At 48.8% G+C, this 25,046-nt stretch overlaps 1 protein-coding gene across 4 annotated transcripts; it reads left to right on the top strand.

Moving 5' to 3' along the window:
• The first annotated feature begins 257 nt into the window (after window positions 1-257).
• Window positions 258-24,454, top strand: Hcfc1 (host cell factor C1). Of its 4 annotated transcripts, none has more exons than XM_051178330.1 (26): window positions 258-1,434; window positions 7,163-7,311; window positions 7,598-7,758; window positions 8,544-8,752; window positions 9,453-9,537; window positions 10,033-10,139; window positions 11,093-11,272; window positions 11,561-11,920; window positions 12,166-12,326; window positions 13,471-13,668; window positions 13,974-14,198; window positions 14,362-14,466; window positions 14,694-14,913; window positions 15,202-15,344; window positions 15,479-15,617; window positions 15,794-16,014; window positions 16,551-18,054; window positions 18,188-18,345; window positions 18,938-19,382; window positions 19,689-20,015; window positions 20,149-20,267; window positions 20,361-20,498; window positions 20,920-21,105; window positions 21,774-22,074; window positions 22,508-22,571; window positions 22,715-24,454. In XM_051178330.1, exons 1-26 carry the CDS (start codon window positions 1,242-1,244, stop codon window positions 22,752-22,754), a joined length of 6,138 nt encoding a protein of 2,045 aa, XP_051034287.1. In that variant the 5' UTR covers window positions 258-1,241; the 3' UTR covers window positions 22,755-24,454. The 4 variants fall into 4 exon arrangements, with proteins under 4 accessions (XP_051034287.1, XP_051034285.1, XP_051034284.1 ...); XM_051178328.1 differs by having other exon boundaries at window positions 18,809-19,382; window positions 19,692-20,015; XM_051178327.1 differs by having other exon boundaries at window positions 18,809-19,382.
• The last annotated feature ends 592 nt before the right edge of the window (window positions 24,455-25,046 follow it).

The raw sequence follows: 25,046 nt of genomic DNA, 5'->3' as shown, positions 1-25,046 counted from the left end.
CCCACGGAGGAGGCGTGGAGGAGTGTTGAGGGGGCGCAGGGCGGGGCGTTACTGCACCTGACCCGAGCTCAGCTCTGTCTCTAGCCTACTACGCAGCAGCGCCAACTCGCCTGCAATCAGACAGCACATTGCACTTTTAAGAAGCTTTGATTCTTAATGAGCCTTGGGTCCTTTAAGAGGCTTGCGTCCAGAGGCGGAGACGTGCGAGAGCGGGGGAGCGATGACGTGTACTGACTCCGCCCCCTCGCCCGACCGCCGCCATGTTTAGTTGTTGCTTCTTCACACAAGATGGCGGCTCCCAGGGAGGAGGCATGACCGTCCTGCCGTTACCGCTCCTGCCGTACAGTTGTCACTTCGGGGCCTAACTCCTGCTCTTTCGAGTGGCTCCTGTGAGAAGGAGTCATAAGAAGGGAAGAGAGGATTGGACGTTGCCTTGCGTTTGGTTTGCTGTGGAAAAACTGTTCAGGAAGAACAGAATAGGGGGGAAGGGGAAGCTAGTCTCAAGATGGCGGCTCCCAGGGCGTCAGGCGCAGCCTGAACAGCAGAGGCGGACTCAAGGGAGAGGTGCGAAACCTCACGAGCCATACGACTCGGAGCACCCAAGAGTTCGAGCCGGTTCCGCCAGCCTGTGACGCTACTTTATTATTTAGGAGCGTCGGGGTTGTTTCGCGCTCGGCGGTTGTACTAAGTGCTGGGTGGGGAAGCAGAACGGTCTCAAGATGGCGGCTTCCACAATTGTGGTGTGACTGCCGGCGGGGTTGAGACAACCGCGGCATTTGTGGCTCTTTTCCACCCGCCCCGGAAGCCAGCCAGTGCTGGGGACTGGGGGGTGTGGGAACCGGGCCGGGGCTCCGCCATTTCCGGCGGGGGAGGGCTACGACTGAGGAAGGGAGGAGAGAGAGGCGTCTCAAGATGGCGGCTCCCAGAGCCTCTTGCCTCAGCTTCTAAGCGGGAGCGCCCGGGCAAATAGTTAGAGCGGCGGCGCTCAGTGACCTCCAGCTTCTCGGGAGTAGGTGCTCCACAGTTTTGAGAAGCTTTAAAGGAGACGAGCCGAGTGAGAAGGGGGGGAAGAGCCAAAGGGAAGGAGGATAGTTAAGATGGCGGCCTCCATGGAGTCGTCCACCGCTGTGTAGAGAGCCGCTTCTCCGTGAGAGCTGCCTTAGACGAAAGGGGGTGTGTGAAGAATTAAGGGTCTCCCTCCCGCTCAGTGAATTATTCTCACTGCATCCTTAACCGGAACTATGGCTTCTGCTGTGTCGCCCGCCAGCTTGCCAGCGGTGCTTCTTCAGCCCCGTTGGAAGCGAGTGGTGGGTTGGTCGGGTCCCGTGCCCCGACCGCGCCACGGCCACCGTGCCGTGGCTATCAAGGAACTCATAGTGGTGTTTGGCGGCGGTAACGAAGGAATAGTGGACGAACTACACGTGTACAACACTGGTGAGTGTAAGCCCGCTGGGTTCTCAAAGCCTTCCCTTCCTTCATCTCCTCTCAACTCTCCTTCACTCTTCACAATCTTCTCCCCTCCTTTCATCTCTCTCTCACGCTCCCCTGATGTGTCCCCCCCCCCTTTGCTCTGCTTGCCATATCTGCTTTTCCCCGGTTTTTCAACCCCCGTCCTACACCCCCGGACTCTCCTGTGTTTAAAGGTTGCATTTGGTACTTAGAGAAGCCCTCTAGTCTGACTGGTGAGGGGGAGGGGATGTCGCCAGCGATGGTGACTTCAGACGTACACCGTTACCCAGCGGGCTGGGGCTGGCGCGGCAGCGGATGTGTTCTCTTGGCGCGGGCGGAATCCTCCCCCTTCTTGCGCTCGTCCTCATCTCCAGCGCCCATGCTCCTTCAGGAGAAAAGACCATTTCTACATCACAGATCAGTTCTATGCACCCAGAAAGAGGGAAGCACTCTTTTAAGAGGCAGACTTGTAACAGGCTAATACGTCTCTGGTGGCAAATGCTGATGGCTTTGCTGCACCACCACCCCACCCCACCCCACCCCACCCCCGTGTACACACACACAGTTGGGGGTAATTACTTGTATGAGTTGTATTTTTTTTCTTCGAATTGTTTCTTTTTCTAATGTGATTCCTAAATAGCTGAGTTTCTTTCCCCGCCTCCCCCAAGCAGGCCGGAGAGCTCAATGCCTCCTTTCCTGTGAGTTCCCAGTGAGATTGAAAGGGTTAACAGTCCCTTCTATTGCCTCCTTCCCCAAACCCTTGCAAATTGGGAGGAGCCTCTGTTTGCAGGTATGGCTGATCTGCGGATTGGCCCCTGCCCCCTCCATTATGGAAGCACATGTTGTTCCTTGCTTGGTTCCTTTGCTCTGCCTTTAGGGCAGAAAGCTTTGTCGCATCCTTCCCCTGTGGTAGCGCTTTCTTCACATCTAGTACAGGAGATTGTCCTGAGTTGCCGGTTGACTGCCCAGAGGTCTTCAGGACCTTTGCCTTGCCCTAAGGAAAAGTGCTGGGATTAGCTAAGGCTGGAAATATGTGCCAGTTGTGTCCAGGTGAGAGCCTGGAATACTGGGGTGGCCAGATAGAGCCAGCCCCCTTGCCTGTGGTAGACTAGAAGCTTCCCTCTATTGCAAGAGGTGCAATCTACAGGGCTTCCTTGTCAGCTCCTTAGCTTCTTACATATACCTTCATCATCCTTCTGGGCCCTTGCTGTCCTGGACACCTTCTCTTCGTGTGAGGTTGGGACCAAGTGTGCAGCAAGGCCATTCATTCTATTGGCCTCATCACTTGCCTCCTTGGTCTGATGAGGTAAGAAGCAGGCAGATCATGGTCTGGGGTAGTACATGGATTGAGGGTTGGAGCCAGATTCTTCTGGCAGCTCCCCAGCACCTCATCAACCAGGCTGAGTGTGAAGGCCTGCCTCTGTACCTCTAATTCTTCCCCCTTCCAAGATGATGAGTGGGTTGTTCATGACCCTCTGAGTTCCTTGTCTCTGCACCTGTTGCCTCCAAGGAGTAGGGTTTTTCTCGGTGCCCCTGTAGAAAGATAGGGGGTGCTGGTGATGCTTGTGCCAGCCAGACAGCTGTAGTGACAAGAATTATCCAGTAAGGTAAGGCCAAGGGCAGGGGTGCAACTTGTAGAATGGTAGAGCTGTTTTTAGAGATGTGGTCCACAGGAGCAACAGCACCTTCTTCTCTGGAACAACTATCTTCTACTAAAGCCTGAAACTGAATTTTGGTAGGTAAATACAATTTTAGAAAGTAGGGCAGGAGCCTAATTACAGTCAGCTCCAAGGTCCATTGGAGGCCTCTGTCTTGGCTTCCCAGGATCTCTACATATTCATTCGTTTTTTAAACCAATGGACTACTTTGGTGTTAATTTATTACCATTTTGTAAAGACGTAAATCAGCTTACAGCAAAGAATCCTCCAAGAATAACAAATTTTCAAAACATTTTTAGGTGACTTGAGAGAGCAACTAGCTGACCCTGCTACCCTGTTCTTCACCTTAAAAGGCGTATCCCTTGTTTTGATGGGCTCAGGATGTGTCATGTATTTGGCAGGCTCCAAGTTCTAACAGTCCTGGTGCTTCCCTGACTGCCCATCCTTCCCAACAGCTGCCTCTTCTGCTTATCTTGGTTTTGTTTCCAAAGAGGCCTGAGTCCATTATCTGTTCATGCCTCTGCCTGTATTACTTTGCTATTGTGGGGTTGGTCCTTACCCCTTTATACAGTGGGCTAGTCTGATAACGTTTCTCTTTGAAAAGAGGAAAAAGATCTATGGTGTATGTGTACTTGGTCAACTCTTCAGTTTGCAGAGGTGGAATATAATTCACCCAGGGGTTACCCAGTGGAATAACCGGGTTTGTGTATACTAGAGAGAGCATGTGTACATGGCTTTGCCCCTTCAGTGGCAGTCACCACAGGCTGAGAGACTCTTTATTGTCTTTTGGTAGGTTTGTAGTTTGTCCATGGAAGAATTTTATTTTCATGAGGCAATTTATATTAGTCAAGAAGCCTCAAGCCCAAGGATCCAGAGTCTGGGTTGGAGTATGTTGTGCTGAAGCTGGGTGTATTTGATTGTTCCCTCTCCCAGGCTGTTTTGCCTCTGTAGATACTGGTTGACACCAACTCCCCTTTGTATGTAGAACAGAACCTTGAGCAGGTACTATACCACTGAGCCAGTTGTACCATAGATTCTTCTTAAGGGTTGGTGGTGAAAATATCTAAAGGTACTTCTTATACATGAAGAAATTGTAGTCCAAGAAGGGAAGTGACAAGTTCAGGGGCACTGCTCTAACTAGTGGTTGAGGTGGGCCAGAGTGTGAGCCTTTATAGGGACTGCTGTACCGTGTGTGTGTGTGTGTGTGTGTGTGTGTGTGTGTGTGTGTGTGTGTGTGTGTGTGTGTGTTTTGTTTTTCAAGACAGGGTTTCTCTGTGTAACCACCCTGGCTGGCCTTGAACTCAGAGATCCAGCTATCTCTTGCAATGGCTATACCACTGATTTCTTAATTTGGATCATAGGAAAACACCACCCCAATCCTAAATTTCACTAAGATTGGTATCATTTCTGTTCCCCCATCTATTTTAGGCCCACTTCAGCAGGCTCACTTCCTGATTGGCCTGTTAGTTTTGCATTAGGAAATAGCCTGTTTACATTTTAAAGCTCTTGCTTAAATGTTTTTTACTCAGAGAAATCTTTATTATATGTCCTTCCATCACCCTTCCTCTGCTCCCAGAGGTTGGGCATGGTACCAGGCTCTTCCTGGTTTTCTTCTCATCACTGGAGCCTACCTACTGGTTGGAAAATAGGAGGCTGGGGCTCTTCTGTACCTTCCAGCATGGGGCCTGCCATATCAGAAATGATTGTTTTTGTGTGACCAATCACATTGAGAAAGGAAGAGAATTCCTTGAACTCCAGTGTATTCACTGTTGCATGGGTATCAGTCTAGATACTGATTGGGAGACAGAAGATACAAATGGAATTGGGCTGAAAAAAGGGAAGGTAAAAATTCACCACCTTTCCTCAGTTCCTCTCTTTTGGTGAGGGTCAGGCTTGAGGACCAGGGACATGGCAGGACATATCAAGAATGAGGGACCCGGCAATTGGGTTACATGATACCCCACTGGGTATTTGAGGGCAAGGGAGAGCAGCTATTAGATTTGTAAGATGGAGAGAAGAATTCATATACACTAAAACACGGATTCATAGACAAGATGAAGAGAGGTGGTGTTAATTAATCTTCATACCAGGAACTCCCTGACAGACTCCTTTTGGGAGTTAGGAAGGGCTTCTGCCTTGCCAGAAGAAACATTCTAGAACCATACTTAAACCTCTTAGGTCTCATAGGCCTCTGGGAGGCCAGGAGCATGCTAGCTAACATCTGCCTGGCCAGTTTGGTCAGTGAATCAGCATGGTGGGAAAGCTGTAGGCCAATCCCATTTGCCATTTAGCTTTCACCCAACCCTTGCCTCATGACTCACTACCTATATGCCTTTAACACAAGGATTCTCAGCTAAGTGAGGGGCTGCCCATACATGAGACAGACACGGAATTGGGTTCATGTTCCTGTTGGGTTTTACTCTTTTCCTTTTCTAGGTACTGGAGTCTTTTCTTTTGTTTGTGTTTTTGTTTGAGAGAAGGTCTTTTATAGCTCAGGATAACCCTGAACTGATACTTCTACTTCCATCTTTGAAATTTTGGGATTATAGGCAGCATGCTCTGGGTTCTTTTCTTTTATTAACTGAGAGCTGGACTGGATCTTCCTTGGAGGTTCCTGGTAGATTTGTAACTTGGATGAAATACTCCTTCCACAGATTGTTTACGACCATCTCTCCCAACTTGTGATTTGCCTCATGGGAGGGGGGTGTTTGCCAAATGCATCTGAATAAAGGAGGGAAAAGCAAAACAAGCATTTACCCTCTTTTTCTCAGTACATTGGTCTCCAAATTAAACATCTATTTCTTAACTTGTAGAGGTATGACTGCCTCCCTGTGTGGACAGTATGGCTAAGAAGCAGATGAACAGCCAAGACTGGTTCACAAATGCGTGCTATATCACCTCCAAAATATAACCTAACCTCTCATCAGCTCCTAGTAGGGGGACTGGTCTTGAATTTGAAATCCTTCCTGCAGCCCTCAAATCTCACCTGACTGACATGTACATGCAGTAGATCTGCCTCTGGGCCCCAGACTTAGAAATTTTGGAGAGAAAGTATCTTATTTCAATATGTGACATGGCAGAAGAACATGTTTGCCTATAACGTTAGTGGAACCCTTGACACTGTAGATGTGAAAGAAACAGGAGCCTAGGTGAAACCAAACTGCCAGGCAAGCTAGGAAAGGGCTCTGTCCCAGCTGAAGGTTTAGCCACTGCCTTGTATCATCCTTGGGGAACCAGGAGGTGCCTGAGTTGTGATTTGCCCTTTCTCAGTGACTTCCCCATCTCACCCCCAGCTAGAAGTGTGAGGGGCTTCTGAGAAGTTTCTGTCACAGATGCTCTGCTGAAGTTGCCACCTCAGGCTTGAGAATATTCTTGATTTGGGGGAGGGTACTGCCATAGATCCTGTGGATCATCACCTAAGAGACATGGCCATAGGGAAGTCAAAGCAGAGACAGCTAGGCCTGGGAGGTCATCAAATGCTGATTCTTGCCTCATGCTTTTCTGGGCCAGCAAGCTATGACCTCTGTTCCCTGTTAACTGTGTATAGAGAGGGAAGGCATCAGCCCATAACAATTGATGTTTCTAGGACCATCTACAGGTGCACTATGGGCTCTGATTATCTTAACTTGTACAGAGAGAGAATCATGGGCTCTGAAAAGGAGCAGCATAAGCCCTAAAGGGTATTTGGTATATAGAAGTTTGTGATCATGTGAACAGTAGGGGAAGGAAGTCAGGGACTACTAGATTCTTGGAGGCTGATGAATTATCTTGTTTGGTGACTTATTGCCTTTTGAGATGACCTTGATGAGGATCATGCAGTTGTGCAGTAGTTTGGAAACCAGAGCTCTGCAGATGGCTTGGCTATAGTGACTTGAGATTTAGAGTGATAGTGCTCTTAAGGGAGAGTATGCCAGCTTAGCCTCTCCTCTCTTGGTTACATTTGAAGACTAGGAGTTTGAGAGTGCAAGACTTAAGGAATAAGAAAAATGGGGGGGGGGGTTGCTCCAGTTCTAGAAGCTTCTGGATGTTTTGACTTGTTTCCTTTTGTTCTTCAGCGACCAACCAGTGGTTCATCCCAGCTGTGAGAGGGGATATCCCTCCAGGGTGTGCAGCCTATGGCTTTGTGTGTGATGGTACTCGCCTACTGGTATTTGGTGGAATGGTGGAATATGGGAAATACAGCAACGACCTCTATGAACTCCAGGTAACAACATAGATCCCATTTGGGCCTGGGTTCTTAACACTGCCTCAGCCTCCATGGGATTCTCCATAGTGTTTGAGGATTAAGGCAGGAGTGGAATGGGTCAGTTAACTCCACCAAGGCTGTTCTCACCTTGAACAGTGTCACTTGAGAGAACAGGACCAAATTCCTTAGGACTTGCATGTTCCAGCAATATGCTCCCTCACTCCAGACCATCTTCTCCTTATGCCACAAATTGTCCTATGCCTTGTCACCTCAGGAGTCATTTTCTTAATTCTTGATTTTGCAGGCCAGTCGCTGGGAATGGAAGAGACTGAAAGCCAAGACACCCAAAAATGGGCCTCCTCCATGTCCTCGGCTTGGACACAGCTTCTCCCTTGTGGGCAACAAATGCTACCTATTTGGGGGTCTAGCCAATGATAGTGAAGACCCCAAGAACAACATTCCGAGGTAAGGTTTGGTCCTTTTTCTGGAGAACAACTCTAGGGTGGGTCTAATTGTCCCAGGTACAGAGTCGTGTTTCTTTTCTTTTTGCTGGGTCGTCAGTAAGAGAATGCATTCAGTACCATTTCAAGAAGTTCCCTGCTTTGAAATCTGAACCCTTGGGTAGGTCTTGTAGGAGAAAGCTGGACAAGAGGTAGAAGTCTGCTTTACCTTGGACTGGTCCCTATCCCTCAGACTGAAATTAGACCTGGTTGCTTCCTTTGCAACTTCTGCTGCTTACACATTTCCTGATTGGTATTTTCTAAGGCCTTACTATCTGGAGGTAGTTCCAAGCTTGGCATCCCCTTGCTCTAGAGAGGCCCAAGTATAATAACTGGCATTGCACACATCCTGAAGGGGACCTGCCACTGAGTCTGAACTTGAGGCTACCATCATAGCTTCACATATACACCTCTTCATTGCTCCAACTGTACTCAACCTTGTAAGCTTCTGGTAGTTAGTCCCCTCTTCAGGTGCAAGGGCTCTATGGTCTTTGTTCCTTTTTTGTTTGATTTTCAAGACAGTATTTCTCTGTGTACAGCTCTGTCTATCTTGGAACTCATTCTGTAAAAAAAGGCTGACTTTGAATTTAACAGAGATCCGCTTACCTCTGCCTCCTGGGTGCTGGTATTAAAGGTGTGCGCCACTACACCTTTGGTTTTTCATGTTCTAACAAATCTACTATTTACTGAGATACCTGGTAAAGCCTATGGTGCATGTGCTCAAGGCTTGCTATAAATGATCTTCCTCAGGTACTTGAATGACTTATATATCCTCGAACTGCGGCCAGGATCTGGAGTGGTTGCTTGGGATATCCCCATCACTTATGGAGTCCTGCCTCCTCCTCGGGAGTCTCATACTGCTGTGGTCTACACTGAGAAAGATAACAAAAAATCCAAGCTGGTGATCTATGGAGGGATGAGTGGCTGCAGGCTAGGGGACCTTTGGACCCTGGACATTGGTAAGAAGCTGCTGCTATTCCAGTAGCTTCAGAGCAAAGCCAGTTTTCTGGGTAGCTGGCCTTGAGTGACTGGTGAGGTAGGGCTCATGGGGAGCTAGTGTCCTCCCCTTAGCCTTGTAGGTGGATAGGAAACAGAGTATGGCTCAGAAAAATAGAAAGTACAATCTATTTAGAATGGAATTCTCTGAATTTGGATAGAGTCCCTACTAACTCTTCAATGGACAGTCTGTATGTGGTTTGGTGTATTCTGATATGGCTAGCACAGTAAAAAAAGTTTATCATAGACCAAAGTATACCTTTTTCTTTGGCTTTATAGGTGATGGATTGGGTGGGGCTAGATCTCAGTTCCTAAAGTGTGATCTGCCCATTGCTAAGAGCTAAGATGATGAGTATAAATGTGTTCTACAGGGAGTAGAAGTATAAAGGAAAAGCTGCGGTGAGCTTGACACCTTTATGTCATCCCTGAGAGCAATACTACCTCATAGCAGGTGCCCAGTACATTTGGGGAGAAACCTTGGCCAGATCATACAGCTTTAGAAATGCTGAAACTTAGCTGTTAGGACAATAATTTGGAGGGCCTGCTAAGGGATTTATGGTCACAGGAAGGCAGTTTTAATTTGGTTTAAGGCCTGTTTGTCCTGAGTCCTGGGACTATGGTGTTTGAGCCAGCATAGGTAATCTCTTTCCATCTCTGATGCAGAAACACTGACATGGAATAAGCCCAGCCTTAGTGGGGTGGCACCCCTTCCTCGAAGCCTCCATTCTGCAACCACCATAGGAAACAAGTGAGTGTCTGTTCTTTTCTTCACTGTCCTGAGCTGTCCCTGACTCCTGTTCTCAAGTCAGTTTTGTCAGCTGTCCTTTAATCCCAAGGAGACTTCTTTCTGGCAGATCTAGCATTCAGCTGCCCCATTCCCACCTTATTATAGCATAGAGAAGGCAGATTTAGGGTGAAAGGACTGCATGTAACTCAACCTGAGACCCTTCCTTGGCCAATAAGACTGCTGTAGCTCCTCACACAAACAGCATTCTTTGTGAATGCCAATGTGTAGGGTTCGTGGAGATTCAGATGAGCCAAACAGTACTCTCCTGCCATTCAAATGACAGTTCTTTGTAAAGTTATACCATCAGGTAAGAAGTGCCATATTAAATGGGTTCATGAATCTTCAGGGACTTCTGGGGCCTTCTGGAGAACTGGGTATATTCTGGGTTAAAAAAAGATAGCCTCTAGCTTATAACTTCCTCTTTAATCCTCTCTTGCTTTTCCTTCACCCTCCCAGAATGTATGTATTTGGTGGCTGGGTGCCTCTTGTCATGGATGATGTCAAAGTGGCCACACACGAGAAGGAGTGGAAGTGTACCAACACGCTGGCTTGTCTCAACCTGGGTATGACCTCCTCAGGCTTAGAGTGGCCAGGGGTTGGGTAGGTGTGGCCCTGGAAGATTTTTATAGTTTACAGGAGCAAACCTGGGCTCATGGATCTTTCTAGAATTCACCATAAGTGTCCAATGGATAGAGAGCTCTCAGGCAGCACTCTTTTCATTTGAATAGGTTCTTCATATATGCCTGACATCCACAAGTGCAAAAGCACATACAGTGAAGAGATGTTTCTTGTACCCCGTTGCATGCTCTCTTCTATGTAGGCAATAGCTCTAGGACCTTAGCCTACCATACACAGGTTCAAGTAGCCCTTTTTCCTTACTATATCTTGGAGGTCATTTCATACCCTACACAGTGAGTATTACATTCTTTACTGTGGCATGTGGCTTTAATCCTGGTACTCAGGAGCCAGAGGCAGGTAGATCTCTTGAGTTTGAGACCAGTCAGGTCTTCATAGTGAAACACCTATCTTAAAACCAAAAATTTTAGGGTTGCTCTTATTTTGACTGAAGATGCATGCATTTTCTTAAGATCTTTACTTGCTTTTTTTCCATATATTGTGTCCATCTTTTCCTATCTCTTGTATTATTTTATGTGCAAGGAGTTGGGCCTTTGTTTATGCTTAATTTTCTCCCTCCCTCCATCTCTCTCTCAACAGGGTTTCTCTGTAACCCTAGCTGTCCTGGGACTTACTCTGTAGACCAGGCTAACCTTGAACTCGGAGATCAATCTGCCTCTGCCTCCCAAATTAATTTTCCCATCACCATAATTTTTATGGTGTTTTGCCTTATTTTTCTTAACTTTTAATTTGATGCTCCAGTAACTCAACCATACTTAATAATGAAAGAATAGAGGACAACTTGGGAGTTGGGGAAGCAGGTTTTTGGTTTGTTTTTTGTTTGTTTGTTTGTTTGTTTGTTTTTGGTCTTGTATGACCTCCAGCATCTGTGCACCTCTAGATACCATGGCCTGGGAAACTATCCTGATGGATACACTGGAAGACAACATTCCTCGAGCTCGAGCTGGTCATTGTGCCGTTGCCATCAATACTCGTTTGTACATTTGGAGTGGTCGTGATGGCTATCGCAAGGCCTGGAACAACCAGGTCTGCTGCAAGGACTTGTGGTATCTAGAAACAGGTAAGTGCCGGGCCACTGCCATTCCCACTACTGAAGCCTCTCTACTCCTATCTTTTTTTTTTTTTTTTTTAAGATTTATTTATTATATATGCAATGTTCTGTGTGCATGTATCCCTGCAGGCCAAAAGACGACACCAGATCTCATTTCGGATGGTTGTGAGCCATCATGTAGTTGATGGGAATTTAACTCAGAACCTCTGGAAGAGCAGTCAGTGCTCTTAATTAACCTCTGAGCCATCTCTCCAGCATTCCACTCCCTATCTTAACAGTTGTGTTGTTGTATTACAGAAAAACCACCACCCCCAGCCCGAGTACAACTTGTACGAGCCAACACTAACTCACTGGAGGTTAGCTGGGGTGCAGTGGCAACAGCCGACAGTTACCTTCTGCAACTCCAGAAATATGACATTCCTGCCACGGCTGCTACGGCCACTTCCCCTACTCCCAATCCAGTCCCATCTGTGCCTGCCAACCCTCCCAAGAGCCCTGCACCTGCAGCAGCTGCACCTACTGTACAGCCACTGACCCAAGTAGGCATCACACTTGTGCCCCAGGCTGCCACTGCACCCCCAAGCACTACCACCATCCAGGTCTTGCCGACAGTACCAGGCAGCTCTATTTCTGTGCCCACTGCAGCCAGGACTCAAGGTAAGCCTAGTCACTGGAGACATTCATTGCTTAAGTAGTAGCTGCTGCTTTGTTCATTGGTGGATTTTAGCTTCTGGCTTATTGAGGATTAGGAGATAAGAGTACTCTGCCTTGCTGGTAGGGACTGTGTTGAGGACATAGAAGAACCACACATAAAGAACAGACAGGTCATTAAACTTGGCAGAGTATCGGGATAATGTGTGGAAGAGGACCTCCTGATAATCAAATTTCTTTTTTTTTATCAGGTGTTCCTGCTGTTCTCAAAGTGACTGGTCCTCAGGCTACAACAGGAACTCCACTGGTTACTATGAGGCCTGCTGGCCAGGCTGGAAAAGCCCCTGTCACTGTGACCTCCCTGCCTGCTAGTGTGCGAATGGTTGTACCCACACAGAGTGCCCAGGGGACGGTGAGAATCTGTTACTGAGTGGGGTTTTATGGTAACACAGTAGCATAAACAGAGTTCACATGTGATCTTTAAAAAATATAATTGCTCTGGGACTAGGGATGTAACGTATTTGATAGAATGCTTACCTAGCATGCATGAAGCCCACCAGCTCCCACACTGTACACGACATGCCTTTGTTGTTTGTAAGGTATTGATGCATTGAAAATAATGCCTCAAGGGGGCCTAATGTTCCGAATTCCTTGGGGAATTTTCAGTGTAGACTTCCTCATTTGGAAAGCCAAGGGGAAAATATGGTTAACTGGGTTTGACCCAGACCTATAAGAATGAGGTGTATGTAACTCAAGGGTTTTGTTTGTTTTGGGTTTTGACAGTCTGATTCTGTAGCCTAGGCTATCTACTACTTAAGAGAGATTGTCCTGCCTCAGCCTTTTGAGTGTTGGAGTTATAAGCATCATACCCGGCAGTGGTGGTATTGATGGGTGTTGTATGTGAAACCCATTACTGCCTGTATGCTAAGCATGTGTTCTTGTACTGAGATACATCTCCAGTTCTGGCTCTGCTTTGTTTCTTTCTTTGTCTCTGCAGCACTGGGGAAAGAACTCTGTTAGGGAAGTATTTTACAGACTGACTACACTCCCAGCTTTTACTTTTGAATCAGAGTCTCTTATCTTTTCTGTTTCAGCATCCTGAGTAGCTAGGACTACAAGCATATGCCCCAGGGCTAGTTTGACTATGCTGTTGATTAAAAATCTCTGATGCTGTAAGATATAGCTCAATTGGTGGCGTGCTTGCCTAGAGTGCACGGCGCTCTAAATTCAGTTCCTAAGACTACATAAGCCAAGTGTGTGGTGTTAACATGTTAGTAATCCCAACATTTGAGAGGTTGAAGCAAGATCAGAAATTGAAAGTTATTTTCATGAGTTTGACACCAGTCTGAGCTACATGAACCCCCCCCCCCCCCAAGAAAAGGCACTTGGCAACACCTGCCTACTTGTTGCTTGCATTAAGAGAGAGGAGCCAGCATTAGGGGAAAAACAAAGGGATGATACTGAGTTCCCCTGACAGGTTCTAAAAGGGTCGTGGAGTTGGGAGGCAGGTGGCAGATAGAAACCCTTGCAGCTTACATGCTTTATGCCTACCACAGGTGATTGGCAGCAACCCACAGATGAGTGGGATGGCTGCATTGGCTGCTGCTGCTGCTGCCACACAGAAAATCCCTCCTTCCTCGGCACCCACAGTGCTGAGTGTCCCAGCAGGCACCACCATTGTCAAGACAGTGGCTGTGACACCTGGCACAACCACTCTTCCAGCCACTGTGAAGGTGGCCTCCTCCCCTGTCATGGTGAGCATTTATCTTCCAGGCCTGATTCTGAGCCTGTAGCCCTGGGGCTGATGACTTATTGAACAAGCAGTGGACATCCGTTCCAGGCTTTGGACCAACCCTTCAGGCCATTGGTTTATAATTGGTACTGACATGGGCTGTGGAACATGCAGTTACTTTAATTGTGTGCGACCTTAGGTTAGACCTGTGGGGGAGTTCGGGCTGCTCTTTTGCTGCTCAGCCAACCGAGCTAGGTGGACAGGTGGCCATCAAAGCTACAGCCATTATGTTGTCACTATTCTCATCATTCATCTTTGTTTTTCCAGGTGAGCAACCCAGCCACTCGAATGCTAAAGACTGCAGCTGCCCAAGTGGGGACATCTGTCTCCTCTGCTGCCAACACATCTACCCGCCCTATCATCACGGTACATAAATCAGGCACTGTGACAGTAGCCCAGCAAGCCCAGGTAGTGACCACAGTGGTTGGCGGAGTCACCAAGACCATCACCCTAGTGAAGAGCCCCATCTCTGTCCCAGGAGGCAGTGCTCTGGTGAGTGACAGGCACCATCTGGCTGTGTGTGACAGCTGCCAGGCTTTGGTGAATGCCACTGGTAACTTGCTGTCTTGGGCTAACTCCAGTATAGTACTAGCCCAGACCATGCCCTTGTTTGGTTCCATATCACTGCCTGCTTGCTCCATTCTTATCTTTTTAGATTTCCAATCTGGGAAAAGTGATGTCAGTGGTCCAGACCAAACCAGTTCAGACTTCAGCAGTCACAGGCCAAGCTTCTACAGGCCCTGTGACTCAGATTATCCAGGTGAGCTCTTACCTTAGAAGAAGCTTAGAAGTCATCCCTAAACTGTAGGCCTATAGGGATGAATAGGCACTGGGAGATAAGGACAGAAGGTCCCATGAGCATAAGTGGATCAAAGATCTGCTAATATCATAGCACCCACAGTATTCAGAATATTCTTTGAGTTAGAGTAGCTACACCTATTTCTTTCTGGCAGTAGTTTGTCTTCATTCACAGCTTTTCCCTTTCAGACCAAAGGGCCTCTGCCAGCAGGGACTATCCTGAAGCTGGTGACATCAGCAGATGGCAAGCCCACAACCATCATCACCACCACACAGGCTAGTGGGGCAGGGACCAAGCCTACCATCCTGGGCATCAGTAGTGTCTCTCCCAGCACCACCAAACCTGGCACAACTACCATCATCAAGACCATTCCCATGTCAGCCATTATCACCCAGGCAGGCGCCACAGGTAAACATACAGCTTTTTTTATTTTTTGTTTTGTTTTGGTTTGTTTTTCAAGACAGGGTTTCTCTGTATTGCTTTGGAGTCTGTCCTGGAACTCGCTCTGTAGACCAGGCTGGCCTCAAACTCACAGAGATTCGCCTACGTCTGCCTCCCAAGTGCTGGGATTAAAGGTGTGCGCCACCAATGCCCAGCTAACATACAGCTTTTGAAAGACCCTTGCTGGTGAGTGTAAATCAAGAAGATGTGAAGCTCTCACAGAGCTTATTTTCTCTGGACCCTCCCTTTATGCAGGTGTTACCAGCAGTCCTGGCATTAAGTCCCCCATCACAATTATCACCACCAAGGTGATGACTTCTGGAACAGGAGCACCTGCCAAAATCATCACTGCTGTCCCCAAGATTGCTACTGGTCATGGGCAGCAAGGAGTGACCCAGGTGAGGCACACATGCCCCCTTTTCACCTCAGTCTAGTGCAGACCACATGTGTCCTCCTAACAGGTCTGAAAGGGGGAAACATAGTCCCATCAACCTGAAAGTGACATTGGTGGCTCTTTGCTCTGATGTTCCAGGTGGTGCTGAAGGGAGCCCCTGGACAGCCAGGCACCATCCTCCGCACTATGCCCATGGGTGGTGTTCGCCTGGTCACACCTGTTACCGTCTCTGCCGTTAAGCCTGCTGTCACCACATTGGTTGTTAAGGGCACCACAGGTGTGTATCGCACTGGCCAGGTTCTTGGCAGTGGCTGGGGGAGGGTGACAGGTGCTCCCTGCAGAGCCTTCTGTCCTTGGTGGTTTCATGGCAGAGCTCCCATTCCCCAGCCTTTTCCTCAGACATGTTGCTAGATAGAAAGTGGTAGCAATACCTCTGCTTCTTCCTCCCATTAGGTGTCACAACCCTAGGCACAGTGACAGGCACTGTCTCTACTAGCCTTGCAGGAGCTGGGGCCCATAGCACCAGTGCCTCTCTGGCCACACCTATCACCACCTTGGGCACCATTGCCACTCTCTCAAGCCAGGTGATCAACCCTACTGCCATCACAGTGTCAGCTGCACAGACCACGCTGACAGCTGCTGGTGGGCTCACCACACCCACAATCACAATGCAGGTAAGTGGGTTCCAAGGATGTACCACCATACAGCAGCACTCCCACATGCACGGGTCATTTTGGCCTTTCTCCTCTTTCCAGATGCTGTTCTGCATCCCTGTATAGCTGTGATAGTTTCTTCACACCTGGTGTGATCTGTGTCTGAGTCTTTCCCAGTGGCTTATCTTGTTTGAGCTATGTCTAGTTTGCAGACACTATGACCTCGTAATGAATTATGTGCATATAGTATTTGTCCTCTTGACATGTGTTTTCTCTCGAACTGGACAAGAAGTACATAAGGAATCTATTGCTGGCCTTGGTACCAGCAAATAGGCCAACCCCCTTTCCTGCCCCAGCTCTGCCCATATCCCTTCCATCTTAGTCTCTTAGTAAGTCATTGTTTTGAGATCATGGGGCAAGTGAATCTTAAATTTGCCTAAGCTAGTTAGCAGAGTTATTGGTCCCAGCCAGCACAGGTAAGCAGAGGATAGTAGGAGAGGTAAATGAGAAATCACATAGTTCAGGCACTAATTCCTCTGTTCTACTGTGTCCCCCAGCCTGTCTCCCAGCCTACCCAGGTGACTCTGATCACAGCACCCAGTGGGGTTGAGGCCCAGCCTGTACATGATCTTCCTGTATCCATTTTGGCCTCACCTACTACAGAGCAGCCAACGGCAACAGTCACCATCGCTGACTCAGGCCAGGGTGATGTACAGCCTGGCACTGTGACACTGGTGTGCTCCAACCCACCCTGTGAGACCCATGAAACAGGCACCACCAATACAGCTACTACCACTGTCGTGGCTAACCTTGGAGGACATACTCAGCCTACCCAGGTTCAGTTTGTTTGTGACAGACAAGAAGCAGCTGCTTCTCTTGTGACCTCAGCTGTGGGACAACAGAATGGTAATGTGGTCCGTGTCTGTTCAAACCCCCCTTGTGAGACCCATGAGACAGGTACTACCAACACTGCCACAACAGCCACTTCCAACATGGCTGGGCAGCACGGCTGCACAAACCCCCCCTGTGAGACTCATGAGACAGGCACCACCAGCACTGCCACTACAGCAATGTCCAGCATGGGCACTGGGCAGCAGCAAGACACTCGTCGTACCTCTAGCAATCCCACTCTAGTGCGGATCACTGTGGCTCCTGGGTCACTGGAGAGAACCCAGGGTACTGTGAAGCCTCAGTGCCAAATACAACAGACCAATATTACCAACAGTACCATGACTGTGCAGGCTACAGGAGCTCCGTGCCCAGCTGGCCCACTGCTCAGGCCCAGTGTGGCACTGGAGGCTGGGAGCCATAGCCCTGCCTTTGTACAGCTAGCCCTTCCAAGTGTTAGAGTTGGGCTGAGTGGCCCCAGCAGCAAGGACATGCCTAAAGGCCACCAGCTAGAGACATATCATACTTACACAACCAATACTCCAACCACAGCCCTGTCTATTATGGGTACTGGGGAGCTTGGTACAGCACGCTTGATCCCCACATCTACATATGAGAGCCTCCAGGCAAGCTCTCCCAGCAGCACCATGACTGTGACAGCTCTGGAGGCACTACTGTGCCCTTCGGCTACCGTGACCCAAGTCTGCTCCAACCCACCATGTGAGACCCATGAGACGGGCACCACCAACACTGCCACTACCTCCAATGCAGGCAGTGCCCAGCGGGTATGTTCCAATCCACCGTGTGAGACTCATGAAACTGGAACCACACACACAGCCACCACTGCCACATCAAATGGAGGTGCAGGCCAGCCTGACGGTGGACAACAGCCTGCCAGTGGCCGTCCCTGTGAGACACACCAGACCACTTCCACTGGCACCACTATGTCAGTCAGTGTGGGTGCCCTGCTTCCTGATGCCACTCCCTCTCATGGAACCTTGGAGTCTGGCGTAGAGGTGGTAGCAGTACCTACCGTCACCTCCCAGGCTGGTACCACATTGCTGGCTTCTTTCCCAACACAGAGGGTGTGCTCCAACCCTCCTTGTGAGACCCACGAGACAGGCACCACACACACAGCCACCACTGTCACCTCTAACATGAGCTCAAACCAAGGTAAGTGAAAGTATCCAGTATAGTAGGGTACAAATATTCTGACTGTATTAGCTATAGTGGAGTGGGTGGTTTCTAGGAAACCTGGTGGTAAAGGCAACTGTAAGTCAACTAGTCCCTCCTTTGACACCCATAGACCCTCCACCAGCTGCCAGTGACCAGGGAGAAGTGGTGAGCACCCAAGGTGACAGCGCAAATATCAGCAGTGGTATCACAACAACTGTGTCATCCACTCTGCCACGAGCAGTGACCACTGTGACACAGTCTACACCAGTGCCAGGTCCTTCTGTTCCGGTAAGTTTCCCAGGTCCCCTTATTGGCCTTTTGACCACTATGCATTTTGTTTGTGCTGTTCCAGAGATGGACACCAGATGTCACCCTTGTACCAGACATGGTATTGTTCCTTGGTTCTTCCAGACCATAAAAGGGCAGTCTTGGTGCTTAAGAGGCAGACAGTCCCTTGGAGATGCCTGGCTGCTTTATCTCTGCTGCTGGTTTCTATCTAGGCTGTTTTCTATCATTTGTCTCTACAGTGAAGCCTCTCTGAGCATGAGTTGAAACTTGATACCCCTTGACCCACCTTCCTCATCTACATTTAGCTAGCATGGTGTTAAAGGTGGCCAGCCTATTGTGGATGATACCATAGGCCTACAGGAAAAAACAAAGGCCATTTAGTTTTTCATCTCACCCCCGCTGCCTAATACTAGCCTCCGTCTCCTCCCCTCTCCCTCTGACGGGGGCTTCTCTCCCTTTCTAGAACATCTCATCATTGACTGAGACCCCAGGGGCTCTGACTTCCGAAGTCCCCATCCCAGCCACGATAACAGTGACCATAGCCAACACAGAAACTTCTGACATGCCCTTCTCTGCTGTTGACATCCTGCAGCCCCCAGAGGAACTCCAGGTCTCACCAGGGCCTCGCCAGCAGCTGCCACCACGGCAACTCCTGCAGTCTGCCTCCACCCCCCTGATGGGGGAGTCCTCCGAGGTCCTGTCAGCTTCCCAGACCCCTGAGCTCCAGGCCGCCGTGGATCTGAGCAGCACTGGGGACCCATCTTCAGGCCAGGAGGCTACCAGCTCTGCTGTTGTGGCCACTGTAGTGGTTCAGCCACCCCCACCCACACAGTCTGAAGTAGATCAGTTATCACTTCCCCAAGAGCTGATGGCTGAGGCCCAGGCGGGTACCACCACCCTTATGGTAACAGGGCTCACCCCAGAGGAGCTGGCTGTGACAGCAGCAGCTGAAGCAGCTGCCCAGGCTGCAGCCACTGAAGAAGCTCAAGCCTTGGCCATCCAGGCTGTGCTCCAGGCTGCACAGCAGGCTGTTATGGGTAGGTATCAGCTGAAAGCTTTGAAGGATAGGCCCCTTGGGATAATTGACAGTCTAACAGAGGGCCAAGGCACCATATGGGAACAACTTAAGATGAAGACCTGCTTCCTATGAGAGTACATAGTGTACCTCAAGGGAGGCCTATGTAGGATAGGTGGTCCTAGAAAGAAGACATGGGGCTCGGTGGTGAGGTTGTAGTAAGGTGTAAGCAAGATAAAAGCTAAGGAAAAACAAAAGTCTCAGGAACTATCCATTGGGCAAGGCATACTGATACTCAGTTTGAATGTTCGTTTTCTTGGTCCTGGAGCAGGCACTGGGGAACCCATGGATACATCTGAAGCAGCAGCAACAGTGACGCAAGCAGAACTGAGTCACCTTTCAGCTGAGGGCCAAGAGGGTCAGGCTACCACAATACCCATTGTGCTGACACAGCAGGAACTTGCAGCCCTGGTGCAGCAGCAGCAACAGCTCCAAGAGGCTCAAGCTCAAGCACAGCAGCAACACCACCTACCTACTGAGGCTCTGGCCCCAGCTGACAGTCTCAATGACCCATCCATTGAGAGCAACTGCCTCAACGAGCTAGCTAGTGCTGTCCCTAGCACTGTGGCCTTGCTACCCTCAACAGCCACTGAGAGTAAGCTGGGATGCTTTTGGGCAGGGGTAAATTGTTGATAGAGATAAACACTGTGGCAAGGGTGGCGTGGAGGGTTGTAGGAGGTTCTGGCTCAACACAGAACCTCCCCTCTGATACTTTTGTTTCTTCCCAGGCCTGGCTCCATCTAACACATTTGTGGCTCCCCAGCCTGTTGTTGTAGCCAGCCCAGCAAAGATGCAGGCTGCAGCTACCCTGACTGAAGTGGCCAATGGCATCGAGTCCCTGGGTGTGGTGAGTTCAGTGCAATGGGCCCCAAGGGATAGGAGCAACCCTACCTTTGGGCCTCAAGGACTTGATTGATGTCATCTCATTTCTGTTCTTCAGAAACCAGACTTGCCACCTCCACCCAGCAAGGCTCCTGTGAAAAAGGAGAACCAGTGGTTTGATGTAGGGGTCATTAAGGGTACCAGTGTAATGGTAACACACTATTTTCTGCCACCAGATGATGCTGTTCAGTCAGATGTAAGTATACCCAGTAATTGGCACCCTTAGATGGTGGGGTGGATCCTGCCCTGCCTGTGACACAACATAGGAACAAAATTAGCTTTACTACTTTGCTTGGGGGCTCACAGGAGATTTCTACCCTTGTGTAACTTGAACAATTAGGAAATAGGAAGACAGCCAGGTAGAAACCTTCTCCCCAGAGAGTAAAAAAGTAAAAACTTGATTCTTCTCCTAACAGCACCAAGTTAACCTCACCACATCCCTAGGGCCTTGCTATAAAGGGGTAGCCATCACTGAATGGAAGTCTTGCACCCCTGGTCCCCTGGGACATTGGCCATTCCAGATAAGCACTCTAGCCCTGAACTGTTCCCTAGTTTATAAAGCATTCTTTTTGACTACAGGCCTTGTGGCATTTTCTTTCCTGATTTCCTTAACCTAGGATGACTCAGGCACAGTTCCAGACTATAACCAGCTGAAGAAGCAGGAGCTACAGCCAGGCACTGCCTATAAATTTCGTGTTGCTGGAATCAATGCTTGTGGCCGGGGGCCCTTTAGTGAGATCTCAGCCTTTAAGACATGTCTACCTGGCTTCCCGGGGGCTCCTTGTGCCATTAAAATCAGCAAGGTGAGTCTTTTCTATGGACTGCCTTTCTGTTCCTTATTAGTCTGCTGTCTTTACCTTCAGGAGATACATGAGAACAGAGCCAGCAGGTGGCTGGACCAAGGTAGCCACACTCACCCTTAGAAGACAGAGGTTATGTGCTAGACTCTTCACTAATAAATCTTTTATCGAATTCTGAAAATCCCAGGGAGGTCTGGGTCCTATTCTCAATCCTATTCTCAAATGTAAAAACTGAGACACCAAGAAGCTTAGTCACAAGTTATGGATTAGGTGATGGGTTGGGGGTTATTAAAAGGCTCTTTTTTTTAAATCTTTTGAAATTTGATGTGGAATATCTGAGTTTTCTTTTTGGTTAAATTTTATTGCTTTTTTGTTTATTTTGTGTGAGTATGTATGGGTGTAGCTGTGCCCCAGTGCTCATGTGAAGGTCAGAGGAGCTCGTGTGGGTCTCAGGGATTGAACTCAGTCATCAGACTTGGCAGTAGGCACCTTTACCATATTGCTGAGCCATCTCATTAGCCCCTGGAATATCTGTTGTGTTGGGTGATGTTGTTTATGGGGTATTAGCAGTTCTAGAAACTTCTAGCCCTCTTGCTCTGGGCACAGACAGGTTGGGCTGAAGCCATAGTGGCTGAAGAAGATAAAACTTGACTTTATGTCCTGGGTTCTAGAGCCCAGATGGTGCTCACCTCACCTGGGAGCCACCGTCTGTGACCTCCGGCAAGATCATCGAGTATTCTGTGTACCTGGCCATCCAGAGCTCACAGGCTGGTGGTGAGCCCAAGAGCTCTACCCCAGCCCAGCTAGCCTTCATGCGAGTGTACTGTGGGCCTAGCCCTTCCTGCCTCGTGCAGTCCTCCAGCCTCTCCAATGCCCACATTGACTACACCACCAAGCCTGCCATCATCTTCCGCATTGCTGCCCGCAATGAAAAGGGCTACGGCCCCGCTACACAAGTGAGGTGGTTGCAAGGTAAGTATTCATAAGCCTCTTGTGACAATTTTTAGGAAAGGCACGGAGAGCTAAGGATACCTAGCTAGATTAGGGAGGCTACAAATTGGGATTTAAGAGTGTAGGGTGTTATAGAGGAGCCTCTTGAGCTTGGGGGTGCACAGAAGATATTCTGGGGTGTCTAAAAAGTGAGAAAGCTGTTAGGCCCAAGAACAGAATGACCCAAGGTCCTAAAATGGATAGCCTAGGCTGAAGTCAGCTTCTAAGAAGCATTTGTCTGAGGAGGGGCATTGAGGGCAAAAGCTGAGCCAAAAGAATTTTTGCCTCCTGTCCTGCAAAGAAAGATCAGGGTCCCAAAGGATGACATGGGCAGTTAGGACCATGCTAAGTAGGGTACACCCAAGTGTCCCCTACCTTTTGCTGGGCTGCTCACTGTCTATTCCATTCCTTTCAGAAACCAGTAAAGACAGCTCGGGCACCAAGCCAGCCAGCAAGCGGCCCATGTCGTCTCCAGAAATGTAAGCATCGGGTATCTTTCAGGAATTTTCTGTGGGGGCTACTTACGGTAGAAATAGGCTTCACCTCTTATCAAAACTTACTGGGACTATATTCACATAGGGTCCTGAGACCCTCTATAATTGTTTCTCCTTTCTTATGTAAGGAAATCTGCTCCAAAGAAGTCTAAGGCTGATGGCCAGTGAGGAAGCTGGCCAGCATCTGGATCCTCCAGACCCCTCTGCTTCAGGAACGCCCTATAGGGCCCAGCTCACCCTCCCACCCTGCCCACCCAGCCTTTGCACTTCACCCTCACCAGCCACTGGCTATCATTCAGTCTCACCCTTTCCTTCTGTTTTTACAATAAAGAAAGCACATTTTATCATTGATGTTGGGAGGAACAGAAGGCAGATTGGAAAGAGCGGCGAGTAAGCAAATGAGCTCAAGTTGTGCTCCTTCCTTTTCTCCACCTGGTGCCCTCCCTGAGCTCAGTATGACTGTACAGTTCAGAGACTTTGGGAAGAGATATTAAAGCTGAAAACAAAGGAGGTAGTACCCACACTTAAGCCTGCACTTGTTTGTAGTTCATCACCCTTGGCCTTGAGAGGCAGCCAAGGGCTGGAGGGGAGAGGAGTGCCCCCTGATTTCCCTCGGAGGCTTTCTCCAGCCGGTGCCCCATCCTGGGTGTCTGTCTGGTTCTATTTTGTTCTGTTGCTACCCTTTTGATTTCCAGCCCACTCCGATCCCTTCTTCAGGTATAGTCAGATCTGTCTTGCCCAGTGGAACCACCGGAAGCTTAACACATCTCAGAGGCCTTTGTGCTACCACTTAACACATCTCCCTCTTTACAAAAAAGATGAGGGGAAAGAAGGAGCCTTGGGTGGTCTGAGCAATGGCTGTGAAATCCTCCCAATGGGCACAGAGTGGCCCCCAGTGATCCTGGCTTTGGCCCACCTTGCTTGAGCCTGGGGGCCCACATTACCAACTGCTGCATTTGTTGTATTTTTTAAGTTGAAATTAATGAAGTTAACATTTTTATTGTAATTTTAGCCTTAGTGTGTGGGGGTTTATCCCTTTTTGTTAGCTGTGTACAGAATGTGTATCGTATTTTTTTTTCTTCCATTTCCCCCCCCCCTTGGCTAATCATTGGCAGGGATCTTTCTGGGAAAAAAAAGCTGAGAGAGCAGCTAGGGCAGGAGAGAAACTGAGTGTCCTGGGTAGGACCTGGTAGACACTGCCTTGTCCAGTTTTCCTATTGCTAGATCCTGCCTGCTTTTGGAACAGTGTAAGACGTTGAACCTTTATTCCCTGTGGGTTAGCACTTGACATATAGAGGCTTGCGTTTGAAGGTGGAGTCCACCTTCATCACCATCACTTGCAGAGACTGACCCTGAACAATAAAGCAGGGACAGGGAACAGATGGGACCTGGCCACTTTGAAGGCAGCCCAGGAAGGGGAAGGGGTATGCCATATATCCCACAGAGGCTGGGGTTAGGTACATGACACAAGCTCAGTAATAAATTTCAAAGCATTGTCCCCAAGCTCTGGATTTTTTTTCTCTCCAGGACCCAAGTTTTAGGCGGTGAATAATGCTTGCAAGCAAGTTACTGAAGGATTTAGAAATGGACAGCCAATGTGTTTAGCCACTCAGGCCCATACCCCCTGGGGCCTCTAGTGTATTGTATCATATTTCTCTGTGGAAAATGTCATGTTTAGTCAAGTTGGAGCCCTCTCGCCTTGCCCCTCTGTTTCCCCTATCCCTTCTCCCAAGCACCCTTTGATTTCTCTTCTGAGAACAGTACTACCCCATTCATCTATTGTAGAGTAACCCCTGTGACTCAATATTACCATAGTGCGATGTTGTTTTGTGCTATTTTGAACAATTAAAAGACTTTTTTTGAAATAACCACCTGTATCTACCTCTTTGTCATGAGTGTCTTGCACCTTTGGAAAGGGGAGCTGAGACCTGCCCAAGGTCCACTTGAGCCACTGGAGGCCATTTATTATATTACCAAGACCCATAGGTGAGGGGTTCTCAATTGCCCTCCTAAGGAAGACTCCAGTGCAAGGTACACCACAGGGTGCCCAAGGCTGAGGGGCCTCTTGAGTGAGCGTTTGTTGCTGATTTTGCCAGGTCACCTATTCTACTAAGAGACAGACCAAGGTAAAGGCCTCTATAGTCTAATATAAGCTCAGGAGGCCCCAGGATGTCAGCTGTATGTAGCAGGACCAAATCTACCTTTGTACACAAGCTAAGCCTCCAAAGAGGAAGAAGTAGAATTATTGACCCTGGCAGTTCAGCAGCCTGTTGGGTGGTACATCTGTGATCTGGTTGAATACTGATCTGGGCAGAAGGCTAAGGAAGCCTGGAGATAAGGCAACCCTGGCCTATAGCCAGAGCTCAGGTCTAGGTGCCAGCAGGCTCAAAGTAACAAGTATACCACCTCCATGCTTCTCCAGGTCCCTCGTGTTTGAGCTACAGAAAGGAGAGATGTGGG

Source organism: Phodopus roborovskii, unplaced genomic scaffold, assembly GCF_943737965.1.
Source record: "Phodopus roborovskii unplaced genomic scaffold, PHOROB, whole genome shotgun sequence".
Taxonomy (NCBI): domain Eukaryota; kingdom Metazoa; phylum Chordata; class Mammalia; order Rodentia; family Cricetidae; genus Phodopus; species Phodopus roborovskii.
Note: the sequence above shows the minus strand (reverse complement) of the source record. Positions and strands in the feature narration are given on the sequence as shown.

Coding starts and splice junctions, on each gene's coding strand:
- Hcfc1 (XM_051178327.1), top strand. CDS start 1,242: ATGGCTTCTGCTGTGTCGCCCGCCAGCTTGCCAGCGGTGCTTCTTCAG. Junction 10,140..11,092: donor GCTGGCTTGTCTCAACCTGG/GTATGACCTCCT, acceptor GTGCACCTCTAG/ATACCATGGCCTGGGAAACT. Junction 18,346..18,808: donor TGCCAGGTCCTTCTGTTCCG/GTAAGTTTCCCA, acceptor CTCCCTTTCTAG/AACATCTCATCATTGACTGA.